General features: G+C 42.8%; 1 protein-coding gene across 2 annotated transcripts in view; it reads right to left on the reverse strand.

Moving 5' to 3' along the window:
* Positions 1-1436: 1436 nt before the first annotated feature.
* Positions 1437-13887, reverse strand: part of AKR1D1 (aldo-keto reductase family 1 member D1) — an 87130-nt gene continuing 74679 nt past the window's right edge. For both annotated transcript variants that reach the window (XM_080391284.1, XM_080391283.1), the window contains 6 exons: positions 12419-12496; positions 10077-10199; positions 8257-8366; positions 7616-7781; positions 6753-6835; positions 1437-3096 (listed from right to left, as the gene is read on the reverse strand). In XM_080391284.1, the coding sequence (XP_080247410.1) occupies positions 3054-3096; positions 6753-6835; positions 7616-7781; positions 8257-8366; positions 10077-10199; positions 12419-12496 (603 nt within the window). In that variant the 3' untranslated portion in view covers positions 1437-3053. The remainder of the gene's footprint in view (positions 3097-6752; positions 6836-7615; positions 7782-8256; positions 8367-10076; positions 10200-12418; positions 12497-13887) is intronic.

The following is a 13887-nucleotide window of genomic DNA, read 5'->3' on the forward strand; positions in this document are numbered from 1 at the left end:
AGTTCTTTTCCTCTAAGAGTCCCTACAACACTAGCTTTGTTTCTACACTTAAATGATTAACATTGAAGAATCAACTCGGATTCTGGTTACGAGGTGATCTTAATTAGTTAAGGAAATTGCAGCCTCTCTGCTGTTGAATTCCTTTGCACATACCAAGGATATGGTGATGGTTAAACACCTTGCCAGTCTGGAGGTGAGCAGCTTTTGGGGTTTGTTGGATTTAAGAAAGGAGTGAAGTGAGTAAGCTTCATCAGGTGAGGACTCTGCTATATGTGACTAAAGGCTTTATCTTTTGATTAAAAAAAAAAAACAAACAAACTCTGATCATCTCCTATTGTTTGAAAAACTCACTTTCTGTCTTCGGTTAGTGTTACACTTTGACCAGGAGAAGCGAGATCTCATTTTTACTGCAGAGCACCCAAGCGACTCATTTCACACCAGGCAGCAAGTTCAATAAGCCTCTGAAACTTGTTAGATGTGAGCAGATCAACCTTGGGGTTGGGGTTTGGGTTTTTTCTGTTTCCTTGTGCAGTTGCTGGTGGAATGAGTTTCCTAAGCCCTCATCTGTAGGCCTGTTTATTTTCCCTCCTCTAAACCTCTTCTTTGTAGGGCAAAATGGAGAACAATGGGGAGCAATGGTCTGAAACTGAGCAAAGCGAGCGAAAAACTAGGCTAGACGTCAGTAGCAGTTTCATAACCAATGGAAATGAGCGTGGGAGTGTTTGCCTCTGGGAAGAGGCCGAAATTTTTTTTCAGCAGATTCAAATGAGGCAATGCAAAGGAGGAGGAGGATTCTATTAAATTTAGAGGTGGGGGGAAAGGGATTTTCTGGCATGACTTGGGCTGGAGGAGCTCTCACAATCTGTCCTGCCTGTTAACTCAGTACAGATTGAAAACTTGAGTATAGGCTATTTCCTGTTAGACAGTCATATCATCTTCCCTGCTCACATGTATGAGGTCACCTGATTTATTAGAACCTCGGGCACTGCCTAACCTCTGGAGGGGATATCTGGAAAGAGCAGAGAGTTGTGTAGGGGGTGGTGTGAGCCCTTAAGCTGAACATTAGTTGGCATCTGTAGCGTAGAAAACAAGAGCTTTGCCAAACCTGGCCTGAATGTTGGCTGTGGCTGGAGACTTGCACCTGGTCAAGTTACAGTGCAAAAATTTGTACAGTGCTACTGTTAAGCAGTTGAGACCTGATAGCTCTATTTAAGGCTTGTACTTATGAAGCAACTGGAATAACATGTTGGGTATGGTGGTAACTGTGCTCCTCTGGTTCTTGAATTTAGACTTGGATTTTGTTCAGGTTTCTGGCCAGGACCTCAGCTGTTTGCAAAGGGGCAAAGCAAGGTTGCAATAGCTGTTCCGACCACCCCTGGGAGCAGAGCTCCAGCTGACCATGGGATTGTCCTTAGATCTACCCCAGCAGATCCCCATTATTTATTTTTTTTTAATTTTATTTCCCCCTCTGGTCTAAGTGGGCAACAGAATAAAATGGAAATTGCCCTTGGGTAACCTCCAGCAAGCAGAATGCTCCTCTGTTGACATAGTTTCATAAATTCTGTGTGAAAGCCACCCCCAGTGAAAGAGCCTGACCTCTCTAGTGGTGTCCACTGAGCTCATCCAGAGAAGCATTGGCACTAGACCCATTTGGGAGCCTTGCCACCCGCTCCTGTGAAATGGTCACCTGTACCTCTCTGCCTCAGCTCTGAGGAGCACACCCTGACACAACAGAAGTGTCTCGGTGAACTGTACAGTCTAGCATTTTCCTGCTGCAGTCACTCCAGGGATAATAAATAGCAATAGTAACCAGTAAAAGAAATGCTATAGACTGAAGATTACAGATGAACTTTTTCCCAGTGGCAGGATGTGTGTTTTAATACATGAAGTACTACCTGTATACAGTTTAGTTTCTTCTCCAGTAACTCTGTGGTGCTCCCCCTCTGTGGCAGGACACTGGAGTGCTCAGGCACCGGAGGGAGGAAAAGCAGCCTTCTGCCGGTGTGGGTATTGACTAATGTACCTGCAGGCTGCAAAACTTGTTGAGCAAACAAATGGTCTGAAAAAGCAACACTGGCAGGTCCAAGAATGGGGTGTCCAAGTTTCAGCCTGACTGCTTCTGCCTGATTCCTGCCCTTTCTTAGACCTGCCAGTGTTCTGCATTCTCAAAGCAGAGTAGCAAAGGGTATTTAACAACTTCTCCTCCTTTAAAACTCAGCTTCCTAATTCAGTATTGTCTTGGTCAGGAGTTCACACAAAACAGTAAGAATTTAAGTGAAGAGCAATTTTCTTGGGTGAATTGGAGCTTGGGTTTGTGGAGCAGGAAATAAGTTTAAAGGATTTTTAATTTCATGAGATAAGGCTCTCAAAGTACTAGCTCCAGGATGGCTCCAGGTTGCATAGGTAACGCTATGCATTACCATCCTCATATAGCAGCTGAAATATAGATGTACTCTCCTGTGTTTACAGAGGTCATCAGCTGGGGTGGGGGTATGGGGATGAACATGTTTATAATGCTTTAGGGCTTCAGCCAGTTGCATGTAGAGCCAGCTGGGGTCTACCTATGGAATATATAGCTCATGTACACAGCTGAAGAATACCCTGGTCAGAGTGAAACAGGCTTTGCTACATGAAGCAGTGAATATATCTATCATCTCAAATCAGATTGTTCACCACTAAATTTCACTTGAGCTGTGAAACAAAATGATACTGCTTCACATCTACTGAAGTAGAACTTCTTGTTTCAAATCTGAAGAATGTGCAATTGATTATTTGGCTTGTTTCCACAAGAACTCTTCAGTTTTATCAGCCGTTGGTTTTGAAGCTTCAATGCTGAGTTAAAGCCTCCTAAGCCAAAACCAGAGATTCAACAGGTTAAATAGATTTGCTTTTCCGTAGCAATAAGAGACTGACAAGACAAGAGGAAGTAAATGTCTTGATGTTTTTTAATGCTGATTTGAACAGTCTCCCATGAAGTCAAAGCACCCCAAATGTCAGGTCTTTTTCAGTGAAGCTTAACAGCACTGAGGAACCTGCCCGGACACACCTTGTTCTCAGTATTCGTCGTTGAAGGGATACTCGGGATGATCACGCCACCTGTGAATAGGTCAGATTGAACAAGTGAGCTTTTCAGGTGAAGCAGGATGTCACATCACAGATGCAGTTGACCTGTGCCTGGCAAATCTTTTCCTTGCAATATATAGATGGCCTTCATGGAAGGCTCTCCTGCTTATTCAGCAGCTGTCTGCTCTGAATAATCTTCCCTGCAGAACTGGAAGCAAACCTGTGCATTTAAGGAGAGGGCAGTGAAGGACCATTTTTCAGGCCTACAGGCTGCATACCTTGAGGACAGCTGGGAAAAACCAAGAGTTTGGATCTCTGTTATTCTTGCTATTTAACTCAGTTGATTTAACTTGAGTTAGTAGGAGTGTTCTAGGGAAGGAGGATGGCTTCACTACATGTACATTGTGGAAGAGGAAGACTTCTTTGTTCAGATGTCTACAAAGACCATCAGAAATTGATGGAGAGGTGGAGACACCAGACGCTACTACTTTGGCTTATGTACTTAGAGCTGACATGTCTGGGTCTGGTCTGGTGCTTTCTCCAAGTGGCTGTCATAGCCAGACTAGGTCTGGCTGTCATCTAGCTCAGCCTAGATATAGATGTCCTACTGAGTTAATATCACCAGTGGCAGAGAATTTACAAAGAAGCTTTAGGGTGACCCCGTTCAGGGGAGAAAGGGATGATCGTGGCTGTATGCTACCAAAGGTAGTGATGCTTCAGGCTTCATCTAAAAAACCTGCATGCTCAGGGAAGATGCTGGTCCAGGATCATTATAGAAGGCAAGGAGAAAATTCCCAGTTGTCAACTGCAAGTGAAAAAATAACACCATTTGCTCATTATTGGCAGACTTGAGAGAAAGGTAGTTGTGTTTTGTTGTGGGCTTTGTTGGTTGTTTGAGGAAGTGATGCTAAACCACAAGCCCTGCTTTGACAGATACTTTCCATTAGCAAAATCAAAAATTTCTGAAGAACATTCTCAGGTGCACCATGGCAGCTGGCTGTCTTGCCTTACAGCAGAGCACAACAAATAGTGGCATTTATCCCAGTTGTGAATCATTCCAGTAAGGGAAGGATACATTTCACAATATTGAAGGTAACTAACTGGAAGGCATCAAATATTTTGAATTGGTTGTGCCAAAACATTTCATTCCAATATTCAGCCAAACTGAAGTGTTTACACATTAACATTGAGTTGGTTCAGAAAAAAACCCCAAGCCACAAAACTTTGGCTTGTTTGATTTCAGTATAATTTGACAATATCTGAGTTGCCAGTGTCATCTACTTTCTATCTGTGGAGCATGCTTGCTAATCAGATCTCACATGTTCGAAGGTCTGAGTCTTTTGAGTGAAAACGATTCACTCTGAGGAGTCTATGCAGCTTGGAATAACTGGTATGGAAGAATATCCATAGCAGAGACTGGGAGGACAAGATAAATCAAGCAGGCAGATTAATGTAAAACTTGCCCAGCATGATACTACCAGATTTCTCTGAGGGGGAAAAGAAACCATTTCAGACTGAGATTTCCTGGAGTTCTCACTTCTACAAAACCTCAATTTTCTGCTCAGATGCTTAACTTGTCAACTCCTTCTGCAACATCCTGTTTGTATGGGCTTATAACATCAGAAGAGATCTGCACACAAGTACCCATGGTAGATGATAACTGGAAGAGCCAGAGGAAAGCTGGAGTTTTCCATTCCTGCTGGCATTTGCATCACAGCACTTAAAGGTTTTACACAAAACTGACTAACCAAAAATATTTCTGTATGATAGTTTGACTTTTCATCCAGCAACATGTATCTGAAAATAAGAAATCTCTTTAGGCTGGTAACTCATCTGTTGCAGTGTCGATTCCAGACACCTCAGTGCAAGAACACATAGTAGGCAGATATATGTTTAGCTGCTCCTTACATGGCAACATCACTTTTCTGAGAAGGAATTTTTCACAGTTGAGGTCAGACTGTATTTAAACATTTTCCCGAAACATGGCACTCCTTTGAAAAATAGAGCTGGCAATGTTGATCCTATGCATTCTGTTTTCCTTGTCCTCAGTGGCCTCCTGTGACCAAATTTAGTCTAATAAAGCAAAGCATTTCATTTATTAGTTTTTGGATTAATGGCTTAAAGTTCTTCTGTGAGTGTCTGCAGCCTTCAACTTTGCTTCTGGAAAAGGCTCTTGCATTTGCACTGAGGTTACATTTTGTGTATATACTCACTAAAAGTTTAAATGATGTTGTAACTCAACTTAGCTATGAAAAAGCAAACAATTTCAAATACCAAAACACATATAAGAATCTTTTAGGCCATATGTGAAAGCCTTCTGGAGCTAAGTGCAGCTAATTGATGGAAGGCTATTTTAAGTTTTAAGAAACTAAAGCCTCGGAGCACCTGGCTGAGCTTAAATGTTAAAGATGGGCCCCATTATGATGTTTTTAACTGAGTTCATATTTCTTATCATATTTATGCAGCACAGTAAGTGGCTTATTTGTTCCTTTGCAATGTTTCCCCCCATCTTTTGGGCAATTGTCAACGTTTTAGAGTGCTATTGATGCTGCTATCCTGCTTTTCATTATTTTTAGTGCTTGAGCATGATACAGTTTGGCAAGACACAGATAATCCAAGGTAACAAGAGAAATGCATGGAAAAAATCTCTAGCATTTGGCTACATATTGAGTGCCCTGAAAAGGGGAAAGCATAAAGTCTGGCCATAAACTGTCATGCTATTGAGCTGAAAGAAAAACAAATGGCCTCTTTATCTGGAAAAGATGATGTTGGGTCAGTCTGAGTTTTCTGGGGTAGTGTAGCCTTCCCATGAAGCACAAGTACATTAGGTGGTAAGCTTTAGATCACAAGAAGTAAGAGATCAAGCCTTGTTAGTTCTCGGAGGAGATCATTAGGAAGTGGTCTAGCAGTCAAACAAGCTGTATTGTTTTCTGCCTTCCATGCAAGAAGGTACAACTCACATGACAGCAGGAGAGGGAGATTGCTGAAGTTGACAGCATCAAAGGAGAGGCCAAAAGAAAGTTTCTGACTGCTTGTGGTCACTAAGATGTATCCTCTTTAATAAGGAAGTTGGGTAGGTGAATCTTGATACTCTGAACAAAGTATTAAGCAAAAAGGAGCAGAGTTCTCCCTAAATCAGCCTTGTGGTTTCATGTAGCAGTGTTCTTAATTCTCAGCCTTCCATGTGGCAATTTAGGACAAGCTGCCTCTGGAAACACCGGGTTTACAATCCGTAAGCCATTGTACTTGAGCAGCAACACGACTTGCTGAGCACTGGAAATGAAGGTGAGAAGGGGGGGAAGACAAAGTGCTCCTATTTGAATTTTAGCTCTGTCTGCACTGTTAGATGGGGCAATGCTACACCTCATCAGTGGCTGAGGCTGTCACTACAACACATAGCAGAAAGTGTTTAAGGAGATGGAGCAGAGGTGGAATAACCAGACACAGTCACTTTCTGCCCGGTGGGCTTTTGACATCTGAGCTGTGAGCAAGTATTGCATGCTTATTTTCGCAACAGGTCCAGGAACATATTCAGGCTGCATTAAAGACCTCCCATATTTAAGCCTTATCTAAAAATAAGGTGATTTATACAAAAATTACTATTAAAAGGAAGTGTTTGTTTGGGTTTTTTAAATTCTCTGAAAAGACAGGAATGTTCTGTGAGGATCTAGTATTCCTCCTGGACTTACATTAACAGTTCCACATAACGAACGTTTTTGTTCAGGGCTTCAATTTCTTTCATCTCTTTCTCAGTGAGGCAGAAGTCAAAGATCTAATGGAAGGACATGTTAGGAATAAGTTAGTGTTTCATGTCATAATCAATGTTCATATGTTCCAGGTTTCAGAATTACAATCCCCTTCCCTTCCCCTGTGTCCCTCACCATACTTGCTTGCACTTGTAGAAAAGTCTTGAGGGCATGAAAAAGTCCAGTCACATTTGCTTATAGTCTTTCACAAGAAGAGAAAGGTAGTCTGGCAAGTACTGGGTCACCAGCTTTGAAAGGAATACATTGGCAGGGAAAGCAGGGAGCAGTGCGGGTACTCATTGCTGCAAGGGACATGGGAACAAATTCTTCATCTCATTTTGGTGTAGTGGGCAAACCAGATGCTCTCTGGTGGTGTGGTTATGAGCCTTTCTGGCACACCTGTAGGCAGCAACCCTTCCCTGATAAAGCTGCTCTATATCTGAAGACTGAGCAGAACAGGTCAGTCATTCCTGAACACCTACAGCCAGCAACCTTGGGATGCTGACCTACTGAATTGCTTCATTTTGCTTGTGCTGCTTACTGCAACAACTGGTGTTCTGGGATATACCATCACCTGGAACTTTATCTGTTTCAGAGGATTAAAAGACAACAAAATTTAGTCTGCTTTGCTCTACTAATGTCACATTATGATACCATTAAGTGATGGGCACAAAAACCATAAAATACAGCAAAGCTTGACATTGGCCAAGCCTTATGTCTACAGAAAGAAATGGGAAAATAACCTTCTATAAGGGCTAAGCCAATGTAAGTGGTTTTATCCATGCACCATTGGAGTACAAACTTACCTGGAAATTCTCTCTGATGCGTTGTGGATTGAAACTTTTTGGGATGACCACTACCCCTCTCTGGATGCTGAAACGTAAAGCAACCTGTGCAGCTGTCTTGTTGTACTTCTTGCCAATGGCATTCAGCACAGGATCCTTCAGTAAAGGAGGGGAGGACACGTTTACCCTGGAAGAAAATTGGAAAGAAAGAAAATCAAAAGCCCCTAATCTTCCATGTCAGAACATAGTAATCTACTTGTTTGTGGACAGAATACTGCACCTTTTTGACAAGCAGCGTGAAAGATGGGAGAAAAGCTTTGGCAGTTAAGTTGGTGGGCTGTCAGTGGCAACTTCCTATGCGATGTCTTAATATTGTCTTAGTTTTTACTTCCTTACTTCCTCGACATTCCCAGTTACAGACACTTGCTTTCTGTCAGAGGGGAACTAAAGCAACCTCCTATACAGAAACCTGGCATTTTTTGATGACAGCATGCGACAGGAGCATTGCAAGTTTACATTCACAACAGAATATTTAGACATTGAAGTTCAAAACTACTTTGAAAATGGGGACAAAAGTATTTTGCACAGAGGTGCAGCTGTGAAGAGCTATTATACTGTTCATGGATATTGCCCTTTGATTAGAAAGTAACATGGGGACTTACCATGTTTCATCTCTTGAGGTTCCCAATGGGCTGTACCCAACAATAACAATGTTGTGTTGTCTGCAAAACTCCAAGAGTTTTGGTTGGGTAAAATAGGGATGGCATTCAACCTACATGAGTAATGCAGAAAGAATAATTAACCAACAGGGCCAGATATAGAAGCAGATGGTGTCCCCATATTTGTGAGAGCTACAGACCAAGTGGTACTTTCAGGAAAAGATACAGGTAAGTTAAAGAATAGGGAAACTCAGTTTGTGGTTACTGTTCTAATTGCACATTGCTGGGTGATGGATTTTTTTTTTTCTTTTGTGGACAGCAGATCAATATCCACGGCTACAATTTGTCTGCAGGGAATTGTTATTGGCCCCCAGTGGAAAGGTAGCAATGAGGAGGGGGGAGGGAAGCTCACTAGAGAAGTAGGCTGAGAAGGCAACCCATCTCATCTGGGTCAGATCTTCATTCCTCTGCCTCTTGCATTCAGGGTGACTAATCTGATGTTGTTATTAGGGGAAGTGTTGGCATAAGCTGCCCCAGATAAAAAGGTGAGAGGGGGATATGCAAAAGGTGAGACATCCCCAGGATGCTTATGATGACCTTGTTGGAAGCTCTGTCCTCCCACATTGCCAATACTGTTCCCTTACAGGCAGGGATTTTCTGGCTGCATTCTTGGTCTCTGGGAAAGGGATGTCTACAAGGTGACAGAGTAACCACTGTTTGCAGGCAGTCTGAAGCTAGCTGGCACATCTATGTCTGCTGGCTAGCTGCCCGAAGCTGGGCTTAATCTTTTGCCTGGTTTTCCTCAACCCCAGGAAGCAGCAGCAATGCTCAGGGCAGTCATAAGGGCATGCCAGAAACAGCAATTGCATTTTGTGCCCACTGGGCATATTAATACCCAGTGAAGGGTGCTGGAATTTCCTCCCCTCATAGGCTGCCTTTCCCTGCAGGCCAGAGACCGAACTGAAGGTGATGGCCAGGTTCCCTGCCCTGCTCCACGTCAACCCCAGCCCTCCAGGCCAGGCGCTGAGGGTGGGAAGCTGGTCCCAGTTGGTCTCTGGCCTCTTCTCTGATATTGCTAACATGGATATCTGTTTGTGCCAGATGAATTAGAAGAGCTTCCCAGTGATTTCGAGGAAATGCAGAGACCTGCCAAATGCCAGAGTCAAAGTACTGGGCATTCAGATGGGTCACTGCCGCTTACTGCCTTCTCTGAGCTCTGCTGCTGTAATTTAACTCAGACGTGCCTATCGTCTTCACAGGCTTGCTCAGCTCAAGTTGGCTGCTTAGTAGGGTCTCCTCTGTAATTTAAGTTTTTCTCTAACTCTTACTGACATCTTATAGGAAAGGCACGGGAAAGCAAGTACAGGAAATCTAGGAGTTACTTCTCATGGCTTTCAGACTTGGAGCTTAGAGTGACTCAGGATCTCTGATACTTAGTGTTGTTTTGGTGTCAGCTGAGGTAGACGTGGCTTCACTGAGAACTGGCTAACTCTGAATGGATTGTCTTGGGAATTTTTTGGACTTTAAGGTACATGGCAGAGACTTAAGATCTGAATTGACTCAGCATTCAACCTTGTTATGGAGCTTTGGCACAGAGGCACTAGTTTTATAGCCCTGGAGCAAGAACTGAGGAGAGCAATTGTTCCAGCACCTTCAAATATTTATCTTTGGCCTAGATAGGATGAGTAATATTTTCAAGCTAGAAATGGAAGTATGACATTATGGAAGGCAGCATCTGTGGCAAAGTGTACGTCACCTTTCCACACACGGTGGCAATCCCTACAGGGCAGGGGCAACGTGGCAGGCACTGCCTGCAGTCATACCTGGTTGCTGACAGGTTTGTACTTAAGTCCTGGCTTGTTCAGGATCATCTCCAGCTGCCTGCGGTTGAAATTGGATACTCCAATAGACTTTGCCAAGCCTGCATCTTTACATGCTTCCATTGCCTGCAAAGAAAGCAAAAATCAGTGGAGTCCCACATGTTGGCTTGATTCCTTGGAGCATGCATTTTAAAAGTAGGTAGAAGATGGACTTCTCTTGAGACTGCAGAAAAACCTTTGCTGCAGCAGAATGGACAGCTCTCTTAGCATGAGGGCTGGTGCTGTCCCGCTATTCTAAACTCCATTCCTGTGTGGATCTGCTTTCCAGACCAAACCCTTATGTTTTATACCTCCTATGAGGATAGAAATTGTCTGGGGAGCAGAAAGATTAATCTAAGATACAGATACTTAAGTGCCAGACATCTGCTTTCAAAGAGCTTTCTTTACCTTATGCTGCTTTAGTGCAGCCTCAAAGCTGGAGAAAGGAGAGGTAACAAAACAGATTGCTTTCCTGATAAGTCAATTTATTCCTTTTATTTCTGCAACAGCATTTATATGAAGTCTCTATCCAGTGAAATCCCCTGCATATCTCACAAGGCACATGACAAAACCAGCACAGAAAACTTCAGTACAGTATAAAGTAGAAAAAATAGGGAGGGGAGAGGAATTCTAGGTATTCTGTACTTCAGACAAATCCTAATAGCTGAGCAAGCCTTATGAATACAGGATATGAATACATGCCATGGTCTTCATTAGCTTCATCTGCTAGGCTGTTAAGGGGAAAAAAGGGTCCTTTCCTGTGGTACTCCCCTCTCCTCCCAGAAACTGCACCCAAATGATTCAGTGCCTGTTTGAGGCAGAGCAGACCCCACTGTGGAGCTGGATGCCCCTCCTGCACGTTTTGTTATGCCTTTCTGTCTCACAGGAGCTGAAAGCAGGGAGGTAAGAGGCACCATGTATTATGACCTCTAGTTGGCCTCGTATGCTTTGTATCACTCAGTGACAAGTCGGCAAATATAATCATGTGGAGCCGTTTTTGTCTGCTAGCACCATACGGAGAGGGTGAAATTATCTGGATTGAGTTTAGCCAGTTTTTTTAGACTGATGTTACTATTTGCAGGCACTCACCATCACCTATTTTTTCTCTTGGCTTACTAGCTGAAGAGAGTGGCCTGCTACAACATACCCTTTACAATAAGCACCAGCTTGAAGATAAAAACGTAACGGTGTTTGGACAGCTGTTGCTCTTAATGTTTGAGCAACTAGCCTGTGAAACAGGAATGAACAGTACCAGCCCAAGACAAGGGTTAACAGCTGACGTGGAAGACCCCGTTCCCCCTCAGACCCAGCCTGGATGGCTCAGCTGCCAGGGGAAAGCCCAAACCTGCCCAGGCTCTTCCCATTCTGAACTTTCACTCAAGAGTTTCACCCGTCCTCCACCTCTCTCTGTTGCACCTTGAGTAAAGCTAAACTGGGATGTGATTACCTGGCTCTGGACAGTGCAAGCTGAAGTGGAGCATGTAGTAGCCCATGTTATTTCACTTGGTGTGAACTGGGCTCCATTAGTGATGCTTCTGCAGCAGACCTGGTGCAGAAGGAGAGCTGACCAATTTTGGCCATGACTTAGAGTGTCCAAGGCTATGAGAGGCAGGAATGTGAAGAGATTGCTAATCACACACATGTGGCTTCACCTGAGATCCTGAAGCCAAGTGGCAGTAGGCTTAAGGAGACACCTGGCTAAAGGACTAGAGTGATCGCAAAAAAAACTAGGATGCCATCTTTCAGACAAATGCTACTTTCCTCCAAGTCGTCTTAGCAGAAATACCTTGTGTTCTCATCTGATAATTAAATTTGAATGAATTTGTTCTGATGGCAATGGTTTTGCTGTTTTTTGTGTAGTTTTTTTATGGTGAGCTTTAGGACAAATTTTGTTGATTTTTTTTTTTTTTTTTTAAGGTGAAAAGCTTCCTTTTTTCCCCTGCTTTTTTTAGGAGGATCCAGTCACTTAGGGCTCCAACTTTCTCCTTCTGTAATGAACTGATAAAGAGGAGGGCTTGGTAAAACCTACAGATACCTCAACTACCGAATATAGAGTGCACTCTGAAAGAAGGAATGTGAATGTCAGACACTTCAGCAATGTTTCATTTTGTTATAAAAATAATTAAGTGATGGCAAGAAGCAACATTCTTAGGGACAGAAGTAAGATTTATCCATGGAGCTAGTAGAATTTGAGTCATTTGCCTTGTCAGTGTGCCTCAGCTCTGTTTACAAAGGCCACAAGTAAAACTGAGAATGAGGATGTGTGGGTTTAAGAGCATATGTGGATGGATGTTGTGCTTTCTTACCTCCCAGGTGGCACATAAGTCTGTCTCATGGTAGATAATTTTCCCATTTTCATCTTTAGGGTAGATGGCATCTCCAGGCTGAAAAGCAAAACCACACTTTTGTGCTTTAAAGACACATTATCACTCCTCAGAGCAAAGATTTTTTCCAAGACTGTTTCTACTACCAAACAAAAAAACAATCAAGCTTTCTGAAACACTCAGTGTTGTCACATAGTGTGCACTCAGGAGTTCACAGATGGCCTCATTTTTCGGTGAACTTCTGACTTTTACACTATGGCATCCGAAGGATTAGTCTCCTTCCAAAGGGCTGGGTTACAGTACCAAACCTGCATTCTTTACTACTACTTCTTTCCTTTCTTCCCAGCCTTCCCCTGATACTGCTTGTGACCTAAGCACCTGGGAAGAGTACCAGCTCAGTTCTACTCCCAACAATTGGAGGGACCATTTACAAGAACAATTTACTAGTGGTAAAGGGCTATGTGCATAGCTATAGTACAGGCCATGAACCTCTCTAAGTGCATTACCCACCTTTCTTTAGGCACTAGGAACTTTCTTCCTCTCTCTATACACCACAAACAAGACTTCAGAAATGAGTTATGAGCTGATATCTCATGAGCACGGCTTTCTCTTATTTGCTGGTCATTTCACTGCTGTTGCAAGTAATGCATTAACACTTCCCACCCTCATGTCTGATTGCAATTTCACTTATCTTCATAAAAATGCTTCAGTGATGTTTGACACTTGATCTGACTGCAAGCTGCTACATTTCAAAGGTGTGAGTACAAGATGTTACCATGGTAATTCCTTGGGAACATGCAGCTGTGACTAATATGATCAGTAACTGGTGCCTCCCAATTCAATCAAGTTCAAATTCAAGGCATTTCACGGGGAAAAGTGAGCCTAAGGAAAATACAGCCTCAGATTTCAGAGGCCAGGGTCTAAGTTACAGGCAAAAGCCTGTCTCCTCCAAATGTGCTCATTTTCCTAAATTAATTCAACAAAGATGACTTGTTGCCCCTGAAAAAAAATAATAATTCTTGACTAGAAGGAGGTAGGTGGCTGTTGCGTACATTTTTATATAATTTTTCTATTAGAAAGCAAGCTGTTTGCCATCATAACTTGAAGCAAAGCCCTATTTACAAAACTGCCCCATGATATTTTGGAACAAACCATTAATCCCCATGACATTCCAGACTCTTCAAGGACTGTAAGCTCAATGCATAGCAGCTGGATGTCTTTGAGTTCAGGGGATGAGTCTGAATTCATCTTACTTGAAGACCTTCTTACTCTATTCCACTTCTTATTCATTAACTTCTGTTCAACATTATATAGTAGTCAATAAATGGCTATTACATTAGCTAATTTATCATTCCCCTGCTTCCCTCTATTTCTATTGCTCATGTTCCAGAAAGCGGACAAAGTCAGAATGAACGATGCTTGAAGGTAAACTTATCCTAAGATAAGTGGTG

Source organism: Falco punctatus (genome assembly GCF_963210335.1).
Source record: "Falco punctatus genome assembly, chromosome: 6".
Lineage (NCBI taxonomy): Eukaryota > Metazoa > Chordata > Aves > Falconiformes > Falconidae > Falco > Falco punctatus.